The 18698-nt window shown below is 41.3% G+C and overlaps 1 protein-coding gene across 2 annotated transcripts; it reads right to left on the bottom strand.

Moving 5' to 3' along the window:
- Positions 1–186: 186 nt before the first annotated feature.
- Positions 187–3679, bottom strand: scg2b (secretogranin II (chromogranin C), b). Of its 2 annotated transcripts, none has more exons than XM_034703465.1 (2): positions 3327–3679; positions 187–2824 (listed from the first exon to the last, which is right to left on the bottom strand). In XM_034703465.1, the coding sequence occupies exon 2, from the start codon at positions 2805–2807 to the stop codon at positions 990–992; it is 1818 nt and encodes a 605-aa protein (XP_034559356.1). In that variant the 5' UTR covers positions 2808–2824; positions 3327–3679; the 3' UTR covers positions 187–989. The 2 variants fall into 2 exon arrangements, with proteins under 2 accessions (XP_034559356.1, XP_034559357.1); XM_034703466.1 differs by lacking the exon at positions 3327–3679 and adding an exon at positions 2922–3069 and having other exon boundaries at positions 196–2824.
- Positions 3680–18698: the final 15019 nt, after the last annotated feature.

Here is an 18698-nt window from a genome sequence, read left to right as displayed (position 1 = left end):
CTAATCATTTTTAAGAATATTTGATGTCATTTGATTTAAGAACGTCACAAAACCTCACAAAAACTGGCATTTATAATTGGAGAGACGTTATTTTAGAAGTGTCATCATTTCCACTATACTTTCTGTTATTTGAAACCCAGCATGGCTTTGGTGTATGGTGTTTTTTTAATAAGGCAACACAACTCAGCAAGAAGAAAAATAATACAGCTGATGCTTTATTCCTCTGTGATTTATCACACATTATTGAACATGTACAAAATGGTTTAAAAATGAGCATACATAGCACAACCACTGGTAGGCCAACGATACAGAGCTTTGCAGTATGAAAGGGTTGGAAGGCAGGCAACGGTCTGCTATTTAGACTTGGAAATAATTATCCATAATAATAACATTAAATCCACTAACCCTGAATATACCAAGAGCCACAACAACATTCGTTCTCTGCTGTAACGACAACTCCCACAATGCCCCTGTACTTCTCCTGTCATACTGTATACTTGAGTTTACAGGCCCAGTCTGCATTATACTCAACAGATATAATCACGTATGTCATTAAATAGTTAGATGAAAATAAATGGTATGCCAATACTCAGGTGATTATAGTTGAAAATATAGGCCCGTTTCTGCTGTTTACAAACAACATTAATGTAAACAAACCTGTAACATCATCACAAAACTTTAATAACTTCGGTTTCCATTGTGAGATTGTGATTTAATCAATGCATTCATAGGCAATTTGATGACAAAGACAAGTTAACATCCAATCAAAGTGTTCTGAGGATGTCTTTTTCTTTATTGATTGCACCTTTAATATTTCTATAATGTTCTTGCAGCAAGTAGGGACTTTTTAAGTGTTCATTTTCATAAGGATGACATTTGTATAAGCTATAATTCTATGATAGAAATTTGTAAACTAGATCACGTCCACCAAACTTTATTTTTGAGACAGTATAAACACTATATTCTGATTTTTCCTGCGTCTTGCAAGGCTACATCCCAGCCACTGTTTTCTCGCGGTGCTCCTTCCCTTCCTCCTCCTCTTCATTTATGGTCTGTGGAGCGGACGTCTTGGCTGTTACCTCCTCTTTCCCCTGCATCTCGGTGGGGTTTACATTCTCCTCCGTGGCCACCTCGGTCTCCCTCTTGGCTACCGGCCTCTTCTCAGCATCTGCTTGCCCCAAGTAGTCCTTCAGGGCCCGCTCATACAGCTCGTAAGGGAACTGGCCTTTCAGCTGTGCCTGCGTGTCCCGCTTAGCGATTGGGTTTGGGTACTCTGTGAGGATTTTCGCTGCCAGGTAGGTGGTCACTTCGTCTTCTACATCTCCATCCTCGTCGTCATCATCAGCAGCAGCAGCAGCAGCCTGGCGCTTCAGGGGCATCTTGTTGAGCTCGGATAAAAAGAGGTTCTCCCTGCGTCCGGATGGAGGAGGGATTTTAATCGGACCAGAATTTGCAGCTGGGATTGACGCCGCCGGGATCCTATCCGCGGGGGTCTTCAGGGGTCTCTGCACCACAGGATACTCGTTACTGATCGTTTCCACTCCGATGATATCCAGAAAGTCTTCTCTGTCCATGTCCTCATTGGCGGGCTTGCTCTTCACCGGCAGTCTGCGGCTGTAGTACCGGATCTTTGGGGTCTGGCCGGTGGCGTAGCGAGTCGGTGCGTGGGGGTCGCGGTGAAGCTTTCTGAGCTCTTGGGTGAGCAGCATATCGATGAGGTCCTGCGGGGGCACGTGTAGCTTCAAGGAGAGCTCCAGCAAATCTTTCAGGGTCCGGGGATCAACAATGGAGGGGCGGATGAGTCTCTTCCTCTGCTCTCCGGTCTTGTCCCTCTTCTGGGTCTGGTCGCTCATTTCCAAGACCTTCAACAGGTAGTAGTCCACGAGCTTGGTGTCGTCATCCGCCTCCTCCTGGTCCTGGCTTGCCCTGCGCTGCATCTCCTCCCTTTCTGCCTCCTCCTGCTCTCCAAGCGCCCTGTCCATCTCTTCGTGGCTTCCATTCTCCATCTCCTCTGTCTCCTCTCTCTCCTCCACGGGGACCCACTCCTCTCCCCCGGCAACATCCTCATAGGCCTGGTTCCTCAGGCTGATTCCCTCTTCTTCATCTTCATCTTCGTCCCCGAACACATCTCTTTTCTGGCCACCCACTGAGGGCATCCTCCCGAGCTCCTCAAAGATTGAGCGCAAATTGGCGAGGCTCTGGGGTGTGTACTGCTCATCCAGGTCCTCTGTAGCCCTCTTGGCGTCGGTGTTCTCCTCGTCCTCAAACATGAGCGGATACTTCTTATGGGGTCTGGGGAAGTTGCCGTACTCAGCCGGTGCGCTCTCGGGGACTTCCGTGTCTTTGGTGCGATGCCTGTGCGTGCGTCTGTCATTCCTGGGCGCTGAAGCTGGACTGACTTTTGCATCTCTCCCGGCCTGATCTTGCAGAGACCTGAGCAGGGCTTTCATCAGCTGCTCAGCAGTAATATCCTGCCTCTGCTGCACCACGGCGGGGGCAGGCTGGCGGTCCCCGGGAGCCTCGTCCTGCTGCGACGCGAGCTGGAGCAGGACCCTGAACTTTTCTACTTCGTCGTAATCCGCGGGTTCAGGTCGGCCCCCGTTCCGCTGCTTCAGATTTTCAATGTACTCCAGGGCTTTCATCATGTCGGAGCTGGATGGGTAGGCAGCCGGCTGCCCCTCAGTCTCCCCGCCTCGGAGCCTGTAGCGGCGGGGGAGAGACGCAGCCTGCACGGAGCATCCATGGAGAAGGAAGGCGAGCAGGACCAGGGCTCCCCCCGCGGGCAACTTGTGGTGGAAATGCAGCATTATAGGCTATGTTTTACCTGCGCATCAAGAGAGAACAAAATGTTACTGACCGAACACAATCACACAAATTCACGAGCATTCTACTGAGGAGGCTATATTGGAGATTAAACTCACAGGAAAGCAACGAGCGTCTGTGCGCGTGAGTCTGTTTTGATCTGGGATTTGTACGCTATCAGGGAGTTAGGCTCCACAAATTGAAAACGATGCTGCTTGTGAGGAGATACATTCACATCACAGGATGAGTCACTCCCCGCGTCGTTATGGGCAACCTCAACATCCCATTTCTTCTGAACGGCACAAACCATGTTTAAAACATTTTTCTGCATTATTAATCTGTACCAAGGACTCATTTAATCACCCATGGTTGATTGTGCGGTTGTTCACATCGATAACCTCCATTGTTACATGAGGCGATACAATCACTATAAATAAAAAAAAAACACGTCCTTTTATATACGACTCAGATTTATGCATCTGAATAAAAAAAGATAATTTACCCCAACTAAATCTTTGTCTTACCTTTGGCAGTAAAGCTCAGACAGCAGTGAAGGTGTTTATCATCTCCTCTGTAGCGGTCTCGTTCTCTTCTGTTTTCAGCACTTGGACAGCTCCCCCCGTTATATGAGGCAACACCTGACCACCGCGTCATCACACAGCACACGCAAGAGCCGGTCCGAAAAAATCCATATAAATGATTCAGGTTTATGATATGGCATACTAAAAAACCTTGCTGATTTAAAAATAGTTCTCGTTGCTGTCTGTTACCCAGCGGAGATCCGTGAAAGCATATTGACTGGAAGGTGCTCTAAAAGCCTGGAGGCAGAAGTATTGACTTCAAGGACCAGGTCTCACACAGAGCAATATGTTTATGTGAAGAGTAACGCATCAGAACACTGAATCTAATTGCCTGTTCCTGTATAAAACATTAAAAGGAAACCCTAATTCATTTAAACAGCATCTTATTTCCCCCTTCTAAACATAGAAAACATCAGTTTATGAACTATTTCGTCTTATAATACATTATACATGCACTACCAAATATGTCTCCTGTCATGTTGACATGTCACCATAAAGGTTCTACTTTCTTGGGCATCCAGAAAACAATATGCACATATTACACTATCAACGTTGTCATGGTAGATGAAGAGTTAAACACTCCAGCGATGACTCACAGACTAAAACCACCGCGGAGTTGCTGTCGCAGTTTAGAAGCCATCCCTCTCTCTCTCTCTCTCTCTCTCTCTCTCTCTCTCTCTCTCTCTCTCTCTCTCTCTCTCTCTCTCTCTCTCTCTCTCTCTCTCTCTCTCTCTCTGACAGAGATGGTGATAAACACCCTCTTGTCGGCTGGGGGCCAGAGCTCCTGCATTCCGCAGGTCGACAAGATAAAGGGGCAACAGCATGACACCTGCTGATGGAAGGTCAGGTGTGGTGTTGTGACAGAGTTCATGGGAGATCTGAAGCCCAGATAATACTACTTTGAACAGATGGGAAAAAAAATGGTTACCATTGAAAAAAAAAAGATCATTAATAATAACTTGAGTAGCATATTTAATTTGTAATATCAACCTATCAAAATAAAAGCACCATAATAAATGTCTTTCTAGATCATTTGTAAAAAAAAAAAGACAGCCAATTTCTGCACTTTATGATATTGGAGTAACTCCTGTTGAGATATCTAAACAGCTATAATTTGAAGCTAAGCCATTTCATGCTTTAAAAGTAAGACATAAATCAAAAACTATATAGTATTACATTCTCAACCCTTGTTTTTGGCTTTGTAACATCTCAGTAAGATAACAAATAGGCCATACACTCATGTTTCAAAGCTTTCTAGCTGCTGTAACATTTCAAGTCTAAATGCTGACAGGTGAGCCAATAGCTACTCACATAAATGCTCATCCATTTACGACCTGCTCTGACACCACTCACTCCCTTAGTTTTATTGCACACCTAATTGCATCTGGTCTGCTCCTTAGTTATTCCATGTTTCACATCCACATCAGCTTTTGGCTTCCCCGTCAAAGCAGGAGGCTCTTTCTTACTTGTGTGTGCTGTGAACTGCATGTTCTCCAGGGCTGAAGAGATGCAGGCAGCCTCTAGATGTAAAAACACATCCATCTGACTTGCTGCTGGTGCTGCTGTATGTGCTTATTTAAGTCATTGTGTATATGTATATGTGTGTGTGTGTGTGTGTGTGTGTGTGTGTGTGTGTGTGTGTGTGTGTGTGCGTGTGCGTGTGCGTGTGTGTATCAAATGATAGGGGAGAGAATAAGAAACTGAACCACAACCCGGGAGACTGATAGAGGGACAAACAGAGAAGAAGAGGCGTGGTGGTGTTTGTCAGACGTGTTGTATAATCCCACAGCATCACACTCCTCCTCTGACATCACAGCTCTCCATTCACAAACAGTCTCAACTCCAGAGGTCACGAAAGGCAGCCAGCACATTGTAGTATCAATCATTTAAAGGTTGCATTCTCCTGCATGGCCATTAGAAGATATATAATAAAATATGTTCATTGTCTGCTATCAATTTAACGGAAAAATGAACAAGCACACAGGGGGCTGCACGAAGATGAATTCCTACTTTCGGGTCATTTAATATGAGGCCGCTGTGTAATGAAAATGTCATCATGCATTTGTCAACTCTGGAGTAAAAGGCAAAGATGTTATAAAGAAGATGAGGGCTAGGATGAAAGCACGTTGGTCAAATGAAGTTAAAAATTGTAACACGTGAGCTTTCTGTATTTTAAAGACTGTGAGTCATAAAACTCTAATATTGTCGTTCTGTCACTTCTAAAAATAACTTGTCACACAGCTTCTGTGACGTGAGTGACTCATTCTTAAAACTCACCTTTGCATATTATAGATCAAAAACTTGGGGTAAATTAATGAAAGTCCAAAAGTAAGGCTTTATCTCTAGTATTCAGAGCCTCTATACTAGTGAACATATATAAAAACAATAGTGCAAGCACATCAGAACTGTACTTAAAAAGGAGCTTCATTGGTCTCCAGGGTTTTATTAGTATGTCAGAGAAGGGTATACAAAATTAAATTACAAAAACAACTTTTCACTCTACAAATAAAGGCCCATACATCGGTACATCAAATGTAATTTGACTGATTTATTTAAAAAGAGGTGTTTCATGCATCTCTCTGGGTGTAGCCTTTGTTCTGTCTATATCTGTTTTCAACCCCCTGGGCACAATAAGGACTGTGAGTGATGGATCAGAAGATTTGAAACTCAAATCCCAGCAGGTTCCTGCTGTGCTGAAAGATTCACTGTCTGATTCCCTCATTCCCCTGCGGGATGGCTGATGTGTAGCTGTCTGTGTGCGTCGTTCCATACAGACCCACACAGTTACAACAGACACTTACAAGAGGGGCATTTACAATGATTGGTACTGCTGTGTTCCCCTTTTACTCTCTCTGTCTCTTTGTTCATTGATTAGTGTAACAGCAAGGAAGAGGGGAATTCACATTCATTCAATTAAGAGTCCTTAGTGCCACTGTTACTCTCTTATTGGCTTTGTTTCCTTTTTTATTTAACCCACATTATCCCTATATATCTAGTGAGCTTAATTAGTTTATTGTTGGCAAAGTACTGATGGGTGTCTTCTCTGTTCTGGTTACCGTGGTATACTTGTTTTCATCAGCTCCCCTACCTAACAAAGAAATAACGATTTGCAAGCTTGGTGAAAAATCTTTATGTTCTATTTGTTCTAATATGAAATCTTGTAGGTGGTTCTATTTTTGTGGACCTGTAAAATTAATAAAACTGAAACTGTGCCTCGGCCCGACTGAGTCTGTCAGTCAGTTGTTCATTTTCTCAAAAGCTTAACTCCACACTCCAGGGGTGTGTCCAGACTTTTTTTTCAGACTGGGGTGTCTCAATTTGGGGAATGACTTATATAGGGGTGATAAATAGCCTACACAGATACATAGAATTACCCTCCCCATGTCCACTAATCATATCTACTTTAACCGATGACATCAAAGTATCAAGCAGATGTTGAATTTCAGTGTATAATTTATTTTCTTTAAAAAGAGTGACACCACAAGCATCTTTTGTCTCTAATGATTATATAGGAGATGTTTGTCTGAAGTCCCAAGCAACTTTAAAAAAAAGCTAGCAAACTCCTGCACTCTGACTGTAAAAAATGTATTTAATGGCAACATTTCTGTACCAAAATGTGTACGGTACATGTATTTTTGACTGTTTAACAGTGCGCAGGGGTTGGCTTGTAATCTTGGTTGGACTGATTCCTCACCTACAAACGTATCTTTAAAAAGATGAGTGAAGATTTTATTTATTTACTTTTTTAAAACAATTTAAAGTACTTTGGAAATGTATAGCAGCCTATTGCAATACAGTCATAGTTGATTTTAACATAAGCCTTGCTTCAGTTAAGATGAATAGCCAATCATAGGTTAGAGTCTGGAGGTGGCACCTGTGGTGGCCAATTAAATTTTGCCACCCATCTGGACATACCCCTGCTGCAATCAAGGTGAACATAAAGGCCATACTAAGCTAATCTTATCATGGGTTAGTTGAATTCACCAACTGCTGATATTTAGCACATTATGTAAAATAGCATTTATAAAGAGTTGAGACAGACTCAAGTAAATGTTAACCTTGAATCAGCTTGACAACTGCACATGCCTCATTCTTGCCTCGGTGCTAGGCTGTTGAAATTAGTATTGTTCTCATCATTTCCAAATCATTGTTTGTTTACTGCACAAGATTTCATTTTTAACATTACAAGTTATCCATGACACATTTTCTTTAACTTAACTTGGAACATGTTTTTGTCCTATAGTGTCTCATTTGTTTTGAAATTTTGCATGTTTTTTTTTTTTTTAGAAGAGAGTGAGTCCTTTTTAGAGTCCCATTTTTGTAAGCCTTTTAGATTCTTTTACATTATTTTGATTGGGTTAAACATTTGCATGTGACTGTAGAATATGATTGCTCCCTTTTTCTCTAACTATTGTACACGATAGACTCTTTCTGTCCTTCATGGAACTGATTTGCAGAATATTTTCTGTTGTAGTTAGGTTGGAAATTATTTTGCATAAATAGTCCTTGAAACCATCTACCATAGAGTGCTGTTTTTCGATTGAGATATTTTAATATTAATATTTCTCAACCAGGTCCAAATTAACATGTCAAATTTAATCTTACTCTCATCATCCATTCATCGAATTCATATTTGCATAATTTTCTCTCTTCTATGATAAAACAATCATCTTCCTCTTCCTCTTCCTCCTCCTCCAGTCTCTAAACCCGCAGCAGTCAATTGGGACTGCACTTCTGTTTATCCACATGTCAATCAAAGCAGCAGGGAGGGAGCGATACCAGACCAATAGAGGCTTCTGTGCGTCACAAAGGCACACGTCCATATGTTCACATTCAAACACACACACTCACAGAGCTGCATCTCTGGGCTGTTTTTGATCCTTTGTGTGTGTTCAGATTGATGCTTTTATACCTCACCGGCTCAAGGATTCATGACTCAACCAGGAGTCAAGGTTAGAGAACTGCAAAACACTTCATTGCTTCGGCCTTGGGTTTCTTTCTCGAACATCTTCTCATGAAAAAATAAAAAAATCTAACACAATCATTGTGGAAGAGAGACGACAGGGCCAAATGTAGTGTCGCTCCTTTGTTTTCATTCTCCTCCTCCTCACCTCGTCACCCCCCATCATGAGGCGGTGGGAGAACGGCACGCCTGTTGTCATGGCTCGCCTTCTTCTCGACCAACGTCTCCATGGTGACGCAGCCCCTAAACTCTTTCATCTGTTTCCACCTTCGTCTCCTCCCACAGGTTGGTAGCTTCTTTCTTTAACATTGTCATTTGCTTGGTGACTTACATTCATTACTCTCTCTCCTCTGTTGTACCCTTCAGACTCATCTCCCCCCCTTGTGCCAATTACTGGTGTTAAAGAATGGTCCTTGTCTTCAGGTGCTTTTAGCCAGGAGCAGAGACTATGGGTTGATAAGAGCTACAATATGTTGTCTGAGTCATTAGGATAGAGGAGAAGAAGTAAGGATTGGAGGGTGATCCCTTTTGCAATGTAGTGAAGAGACAGGAGATCTGAAGGAGAGATAGGAAGGAATGAAAGTGGAGATTCAACACTTTAAGAAAAGGGCAGGTGTGTGTCATGTGACAAGAATGCAGCTGAAGACCCGTGGGAGTGGGGTTCATATCTCTGAATTAATGAGTCTGTCTGCCGCTAATGGCCATTTTTCTACTCTGAGCAGTCTGGCATTCAAGACACTATTCATTCTCCAGTTAGCCAGCCAGCTTAGCCTAGCATAATGATTGTTGGGGTGGAGCTTGACTCTCTGACAGCAGTGACAGAGAGGAGGACTCTGTCAAAGCTCCACAGCATCATGGACAACATCCACCGCCCTCTCTACAACGTGCTGATGAAACACAGGAGCACATTCAGTGCAAGACTGATCCCCCCCTAAATGCACCACAGAACACAACAGGAAGTCATTCCTGCCTGTGGCCATCAGACTCTACAACTCCTCCCTCTGATGACTGAACTATATTCTCTAAACTCTGTGCAATAACATGCAACACACTGTGCAATATCCCTGCCACTTCAACATCCTGTATATAATACCTTCATTCCCAGCACTTTTGTACATAGCGAACTGTAACTATACTGCGTTTCTGTATATATTTATTATTAATCCAATTTATATTATTTAATTTGTATTTATATCTTATATTATTTTTTCTATTAATATTTTGACTTTTTCATACTAGGTGCATTTCGACCGAGAGTTCCAGGGTCTTTTAGCCCCCAGAACTGCTTTACCCTGAACTAAAAGGTTCCTGTGCCCCCATTGTTGTCTGCGTTTCGACCGCAGGCTGAAGACCCGGGTAGATTGTGCAAATCAGGCCAGTGACGTAAGGAGGAAAATAAATAAATTAAATAATGTTTTGAAATCTTAATAAAAAACTAAACTGGTATGCATTCACAGGAACTCCCTCTGTGTTTCAACAACTGTGTAAACTCCACAAACACCGTTACGTTCACCAAAAGTCCCAGGACCTTTAAAAAGTACTACCCCCCAAGCAGGGGCTTTTCAGGGGGGAGATTATCTACCCCTGAACTAAATTTAGACCCTGGTTCCTCCGGTCGAAACGCACGTAGTTCAGGGGTAAAGTCACTAGTTCCGGGGTAAAGTTCCTGCGGTCGAAAAACGGCTATTGTGTATAAGAGCATTCTGTAACAACTGAATTCCCCCGGGATAAATAAAGTATTTCTGATTCTGAATCTGATAAAGACAGGAGGAGGGAACAGATAGCAAGGCTTTGTTAAAAATCCACCTGCTGTAGCCTAAAAAAAAAACCTCAAAATTTGCTCTTACGCTAGTCATGCTGTAAAAGAAGTGAACAAAAGGAGGTGAGGGATTAAATACTGAGTTCCAGAGGTGTTAGTACACTAAGTACATTTTTAAACAGAGCCAGGCTGGCTGTTTCCTTTTGTTTCTCACGTTTATGCCAGGCTAAGCTAAGTGGCCAACTGGAAAATTGATGTGTTTGTCTTTCATGGGGAATTGCTCAGAATAAAAGATGGCCATCAGTAGAAGACTGACTCATTAAAAGCCCTGTTGTTATCATAGACTGTATAAATTATGGACGTAGAATCCGTGACATCATCAATCTGTTTCTGAAGCGCTGTTTTGAGGCTAATCGTCGTCAGCAGCCATATTGCTGCTGTCGAGTGATTGTGACGCAAAGAGGTGGGCTTTGAGCCTCCTAGCCAACAGCTACAGTGTTCCCGCCTGTCAATCAAGTCAGCTGTGCCTCTCATTGGAAGACTCGTAATCTCAATATCTTCGAAATTGCTGTGTTAGAACCCCCCCCCTCTACAGTGTGAGCCGATCTAGAAATGAACTATCTAGACTACACTCGTCTTTTATACCAGGCTGTAAACATGTGTATTTCTGCTGTAAAGATCGGCTTCTTTGAATTGGTGTGTATGTGGTTTCCGGTACTTCCGGAGCCAGCCTCAAGCGGATCCTCAATGAACTGCAGTTTCTAGCACTTCCGCATTGGACTCATATTTTTAGACCGGAGGTTGCCACTTGGTGTAAACTAACTCTGCATCACCATGTCATTTTCAATTCTTTGGAAACAGGAGTATATTAACATCACATTAAATTTCCTTTTTTTTTTCTTAACCAGCAGCAGTATACCCAGCAGTAGCTATATCCAAGAGTATGTGGAACAAGTTATCCAGGAAGTAACCACCAGCCAAATGGTAAATTGTTGCTTTTGCATTGTCAGGGGTTTTAGTGTTGAAGTTTTTTAGGCAGACTAGCCATTTCCCCCCGTTTATGGCCATTCTGCCAAGGTTAGCTAATTGTCAGGTCCAGTCAATGTTTACACAGGGCAACCCAACTGTGGGTGGGGTCATGGCAAGTGAGTGCTAGTAGTCTACTTTTTGCTACTTCAGCTAATTCCACATATTGAACTTGAAGTTTTGTGTTTTTGAAGTGGCCATGCATATATTGGATAAATGCCTGCTATGAGATGTACTGTGCTAACTGCCTTCCCAAGAAGTACGTGCTCTGGTATTTTGGATGAGTGAAGTAGAATCAGTGCTAGCACCAGATAACATACATCTATGTACACACTGTTTTTTTTGTTTGTTTGTTTGTTACTTTTACCAGGCTTGTAAACTAGCTCAGTGTTTCCTACAAATGCATCCATTGCTGACTGCCAATCTAAGAGTCAGGGTTATTGTTGGCCTTGCTCTACAAACAAGACAGCTGGCCCTAATATAAGTGATGAACACACCTTTTTTTCAGTCCCTCATTGCAGTTTTGTGTGAGAGAACAGCAAGTTTGTTACTTCTCACAAGAACTCTTGGCTTTTACTCCAATACATAAAAATTCACATGGTATCCACCATCTCACAGAAAATTGATCAATGGGAAACACTGGGGATCAATTGAGCCACCCACCTTTGGTTGTAACACTAATAACTTTACATTGGTGAACACCTCTTGCTGAATGTGAGCCTCAAAGATCTAAGATGACAATGGCAAAGATGTTGAACTAGAGGTTTCCAAACATATCCCACAAACCTATGAATGATAGGATAAGATAAGATATCCTTTATTCGTCCCACAACAGGGAAATTTAAGTGTTACAGCAGCAAAGTAGATAGGCCTAGTGCAAAACAGTATAAAGCAAAAAAGAGCCTATAAAATAGCAATTATTCATAAGTTATCATTAAAGTCATTATTAAAGAATTAAAGAAGTCAAACTAAGCATATCTTACAACATATATACACAACTAAATAAGTAAATTTACAAATATTTCCAAAACCAATAACGCAGTGAAAATGTGCACAGACTTGTAGCCTAGGTATAAACATTGTACAGAACAGAACTGGGAAGATGGATAGAAAGACATATTGCACATGTAAAAGAAGAGAAGGATGAACTGGATTGGGGAAATATTGCACTTGAGACCGTTTTGGTGATGTAATTGTTATTGGTTAAAGAGTCTTACCACTGCAGGAAGAAAAGACCTGTGGTATCTCTCCGTGAGACACTGCGGGTGAAGAAGTCTGAGAGATCACAATAGCTACGCTTCTGAAATATAGCTACGAATACAGACAGAATTTGTATTGATCTATTGAACTCTCAGCAAAGTTGAGAACAGGTGCATAATGCATCCCTAAAATATATCAAAAAGTATTTTTTTAAGTTTATTTCATTTTTGCACCAAGGTGCTTCACAAGAACAGTCATGGGCGATACATGTCTGGCATAAAAGCAAGCAATATACAGTTCAAAGGAAACATGATGGAAAAATAATACAAGTTTAATATAGAAACACATTTAAACAGGTTGAACACCTTTCAAAGTAAGGGAATAAAAGTAAGTCTTAAAAATCTTCTTTAACTCTTCTAAATATTAAAAACACATGATTCTCATTTGTTACACATTTTTTCACATTATATGCCTCTTTTATCTGACACAGTTAAAATGTGATTGTAAAATAGAGAGGTTGATTAACTAGAAATGATGTGAGAATAATAAAGCTGTAATCTCATAGGTTATGGTTTGTGGCTTTGAAGCAAAAAAAAAGTAGGATTTCTCAGCTTTCTTCTTGGAGGCACGCTCACAATTTGGCACCTGATCACTGCAGTTTTACAAAGTCCAGTCCTGAAACCTTGTGTACTGTCATTGGCCAGGAAACTTCACACCCACTGCCCAAAGTCAGATGCCAAGGATTCCTTCAAACATAACAAAATGAAAAATACAGGCAGATGGCAGCTGACTATTAGTAGATAATGTCTGATAACTGAGATATATATTTTTGTATGAGTCTATATATATGTATATATTTAGTAAAATCTTACTCATTCTGCCTTTAGCCTCATTAGAGCTCCCAATGCTTTGCAGTTTGTGTGGCAGATCCTGAGCTTGCTTTTACTTAGCAATACAATCTTCAACATTTGAGTCACTTTATCAGACACATCTTCCCTCCAGCACAACAAACTTGATTCTCCTCCCTCTGTTAGACGACCATACCCAATTTATAGCACTATTTTCTGCCTTTCCTAAACTTCTCTTTGGTTTCATCTCTTTCCCGACTCTGCCTTCAGCTAACCTACCAACCTGCACTCTGCACTTTTCCCTCATTATTAATCCCCTCCACCCCTCGTTTTAGACCCTGTACATTTTAATGACTGCAAGCGTTCACCTTGGTGTTCTGACTCATCCCTTTTTCAACGCACCGTCTTTGTGTCCACCCCCTTCACCTACTCACTGTGCATGTGTGTGTGTGTGTGTGTGTGTGAGAGAGAGAGTGTGTGTGTGTGTATATATAAACCCACGTGCACAGATGATGCTAGTGTCTATGGTGAGGGATGCAGCCTGACGCACCAGCTGACGTCACTGCAGGCTGAGACAGGATGTGTTTTTTGATGAAGAAACCCTGTCAATGAAGCAGGCAGATTTAGAAACAGAAGTAGACTAAGTGTGAGATTAAATTTGTTGAAACAGGGGGATTCATTTGTAATAGATTAAATAACAACATAATTAATAATGTCTTACAAACAGCTACTGAACTGTAAAATTATGTTTTTATTTACAGCAAAAACTGATATGATAACTACATGAATGTGTGCTAATCACTACGGTTCATGTATTCTTCCCCCCTCTCTAATTGGACTTTTGTCCTTTTGTCTTCCTAATTGGTTGTCCATGTCACAGCTTTATGTGCGTCCATTATTTGAGATGTACAGTGTCCAGGCAACCGCAGTGATTTTTATGTTCATTAGAGTCTGCCACCTCTCCTTGTCCTCCTCTGCATGAGTCCATTTGACCAGTGTCTGAAGGCTCTGGAAAAAAAGTCTGTTTTTGCAAATGTGAGTCATTGCAAACACAGATGGAAAAACAAAACATGTATTATCCAAAAACATTGAAACTGTGTGGTGTTTACGTATGTTCATGTTCTCTCTGTCATAGTAGCAGTTGCACAAGACTGTTTTAATGAGAGGTATTTAAATATGCTCTTACTCAAGTGAATACTGTTCTATTTTTGTCTCCGCTCCTCTTCTTCACACTTCATCTTCTCATCTCTCCATTATTATTCATTCTCATTCATCCAACCCCTTCCCTCTCTGTCTTCTTCTTCTCCACTTTGCTTGTTTTTTCCAACTTCCTTCTCTCCTCCGTCCCTCCCACCATCCTTTCCTCTCTTTCTGCTGCTTTATCTCCGCAGTCTCTCTCTCTCTCTCTCTCTCTCTCTCTCTCTCTCTCTCTCTCTCTTCACCACTCCCTGTTAGGCGGTGTGATGATGCTGATCTGGCTGCCTCCCAAACCGTTTGCCCCCTCCACTCCTCCGCTCCCCACCACTCCCCTCACTCCCTCCCTCCCTTCTGATGCTATAAATACCCAGCATCGGTGAGTCATCGCCGAGACATATCGGTTGCCTCTCTCTCTCTCTCCCTCCCTCTACCTCCCCAACCCCACCTCCCCCTTCCTCCTCTCGCCTCCTCTCTTTCACTAGTCTCTCTCTCTCTCTCTTTCTCTTTGCTCCAGCACATACCCCAGACCTCACACGTTTTCTCCACCTCCACTCTTGGCCCTCACATCAACATCCTGACCTGTGCCTGGCCTGGCATGGTGCAGCCAGTGCAGCCAAAGGTCAGCTTGACACCAACCAACCCAAAACAAAAACAGCAGGTGTGCAAAATATGAGAAACCACATAGTACACAACCTTGTACACTAACTTCCCAATTAGTTAGAATGAAATGCAGCATCTATATTCTCCTCAAATGCACCCTGAGAAGCTTCAAAGTCAGAGAAAATGATTTCTCTCTCTTGCAACATGTAATGAAAAGAAATATATTCTGCACCAGCTTCTTCTAGTACACATCAAAAGACAAAGTGTCATGTTTTTCATATTTTACAACGTGGTCTGAGCTTGAATGCGGCTTGATTGCAGAATCATTGTTTGCGCCTATCAATTTGGTTTAATAGATATAAGGAAATGCGAAAAACAAAACACTTTAAAGCAAATTACAACACGAGCATGACTACATCAGAATACAATACAATTAAATAGAATAGAATATTGAGACAGATAATAAAATAAATAGATGCATACTGGCTTGAGTTTGTGGGACTTCCTCCCTAAAACCCCCATATAGCCTTAGGCAGGGCACCAAGTGAAGTTTTTCCTCTCTTGCTTGAAATCCAGCTTATATTTCTCAACCCAGCCTCTCCCCCACTCTACCTGTGTGTGTCTCACATGGAATGTAAACACCCCAGCGTCACATCTCCTTGCTCTGCCACCGTCTTTTCTGTCTCACATGTAATCGGTTCCCCCCCCCTCCTTCACCACCCACCTCTTCAGAGTTATGAGGCAGCTCCAGTTCATCTCCGCTCATCCTTGGGTAAACTCCAGGATGGCTTATTGGCTCACATCGGAGTGTGCGCAGAGAGCACAAACACAGATAAAAGTTTTTTTTGCGCACTTCTGAGTCATAAGTAGACAGAAAGAGGGAGCCAGTGAGGGAGACACAGAGGGAGTGGGAGAAACAAAAAAAAAGTTAGAATAAAGTGTCAGAGAGCAAAAAGATGACAAGCAAAGAAGCGAGCATGCGCGTGCACACACGCACGCACGCACACACGCACGCACACACACACACACACACACACAGTGATCACACAACAGGGAAGATGTCCTCCACACTTTTCTGCAGCTTTGTGCTGTTGATGTTGTTGTCTGTTTGTGCGTGTGTGCGTGTGTGTGTGTGTGTGTGTGTGTGTGTGTGTGTGTGTGTGTGTGTGTGCGTCAGAATCAGTAGGCTAATGAAGGGAGCATTATGCCTCTGACGCACTCCCTGGTCCCATAGGGTTGGATGGAGGGAATAGAGAGAGGGGAGAGGAGGGGTGAGATGGTGAGATGAAGTGTTTGTCTCTCTGTGGTCTGGTTGCTGTTGTTTTATTGGAAATGAAATGCAAAACCAGCGCAGACAGGCGCACACTGTGGGATTTAACCACACGTGTGCTTACAGACTGCTTGAACTGTATGAGTGGTGTGTTGTTGTCTGTAAATACATATTTCAGAAATGTTTTCCTTCTCTGATACATTTAAGGCTCAGCACAAAGCTTTGGACATTGGACATTAATAGCTTCAATATATCCTTGAATTTAATTTGTATTCATATTTTCATCTAACCTTTGTGAGTCACTCACATTAAAACTGAGAGCAGATTTTAATAGCAAACTAATGTGATCAAAGTGGAACCAAATGATGAGGATGTTATTAAATCACTACAGAAAACATTAATAAAGACCTTCTTTGCTGCCGATTACAGATTAGACAAATTGTGTTCTGATATACAAGAGGACTGACAGGAAATTAACTTTTGTCCAATTTTGATAAGGGAAGTTTTGTTCATTTCAAACTCTATCCCTTACAATTAACATTATCTTTATAAGATTAAAAAAAGAACACCTGCAGAAGTAGTTGATGTTATCTACGTCTATGGGATGTCCATTTTACCTTGTTCTCTTCTCTGCAAACTATCCATGCTAACAGAACTATGTGGAGAAAAATAGCAACCCAGATGTGATAGGGGAGACTAAGTACTACATTATTTTGGCTGACTCAGATATCCTGCTATATTTCTTTGACCAAAGTTTAAGGGCATACTTAACCCTCCTGTTATGTTCGTTTCTCAGGAACAGCAATAATGTCCCTAGGTCAATTTGAGCCGGGGCATATTTAGTTATCCAAAAGTGTCAGAACCCCAAAAAATCACAATAAATGTTTTTTTTAATCTCATTATTAACTCCATTACTAAACATTTAAATCAATATTTAATGCAATGGTGTTCTTGAACTCTCACAGATCATGGTTCAATGAGGATTACTCATTTGTTTTTCATGAATATTCATGTTAAAACTTTAAAAAGTATACTGTTGGTAGGACTCCCTTGCAAAGAATCTTGATCTGTTTTGCCCCTCCCCTGCCGAGTGTCCACTCAATGTGGAGGGAGTCTGCAAACAGGAATAGAGAAGGTGGAGTGAAATATGTCACACAGTTGCAAAGAAACAATTACTATTGGACACTTCTGACTCCTTTTAGGGTCCACTTTGACTGCCGGGTCAAATTGACCGACAAACAGTATCTGTGTAATATAAACATTCAGGGGGGTTGTAAATATTTTTATCTTATATGTTGATTACGCTAATTAAGTCAAGCAGACAAAGTTTCATTCCGAAAAAATACTTTTAACAATTTTCTTTGGATTCTTTAATTTTGAAATGGGTCAATCTGACCTGGTACATAAAAGGAGGGTTAAGCAATGCATCCTGGTCTATGTAGGCACTGTCAGAGTGGCTCAGTGAGCAGGCCCCAGTGGTGAAAAAGCAATCTGATTCCTTAAAGGCTATAGGATAGGATCACATCTTGAAAACAGGTTAGCCAAAAGGAAAATAATAACCATGTAACCAGATAAGGTCATTCATTCTTGGTTTTTAACCCTAACCCTGACCCCCAAAATAATCAGGATTATTTTGATAACAGAAGAGTGATGAATGCCTGATGGACTTCAGGAACAAGATGTAATAACTTCTCAGAGGGTCAAAAACTATATTTGAAGAGTTCATTTGCAGAAACAGATAACTCAGTTTTTATAAATTTTCCAAAAACACATTTCTTTTTTATATAAATTCCTAATAAAGTTACATTTTCAAGATATATCTGATTAGTAAAGTCATTTTAACTTAGTCAAAGCCACCCAACCTCAGTTGATTGATCATACCAAAAGTTGGTATTAGAAAAAATGTTTTTTTGAAACATTTTTTTAATTTTTCAAAAGTGAGTTAACTGTTTTTGCAAATTAAATCTTCATTTGTACAATGTTGATGCTTAAGATGTGTTAACACTTGAATGCTGTATTACCAATGTGACATAGTAAGTATTAGGGTTGCAAAAAATACTGAATTTCTTTGTCAGAAAATAACAGCATCAATACCAAACATAATACACAGAATTTGAAGAAGCATTGAGAAGCTTTCAGTTTTTGTGGGTTTTTGTGCCCCATGTGGACAAAGTGTTGTATGAAGATGGTAATCAGGATTTGGTAACCCTGAAAAGTCTGTAGCTGGATCAGACGATCCTATCCAGGGTTTTTTCTTGATGCTGATTTCTGCTTTCTCAGTCAGTACAGCCGACACTGAGGAGTGCATCACTTGAGGTGGAGATTTGTGTAAATGTTGTTTAAATTGTGCTGAATTATGACATTTTTTTGTATTTAAAGACAGAAAATGAATGCATTTTGCTAAATTATTTCAGTTGCAAATATTTTCTGGTTTTCTTCATCTTCTATGACA

The sequence above is a fragment of the Notolabrus celidotus genome, chromosome 15 (assembly GCF_009762535.1).
Source record: "Notolabrus celidotus isolate fNotCel1 chromosome 15, fNotCel1.pri, whole genome shotgun sequence".
Taxonomy (NCBI): domain Eukaryota; kingdom Metazoa; phylum Chordata; class Actinopteri; order Labriformes; family Labridae; genus Notolabrus; species Notolabrus celidotus.
The sequence above is the reverse complement of the archived record's forward strand: the minus strand, read 5'-3'. Positions and strand labels throughout refer to the sequence as shown.

Excerpts from the sequence above, each read along its gene's own strand:
- scg2b (XM_034703465.1), bottom strand. The coding sequence starts at position 2,807 with ATGCTGCATTTCCACCACAAGTTGCCCGCGGGGGGAGCCCTGGTCCTG.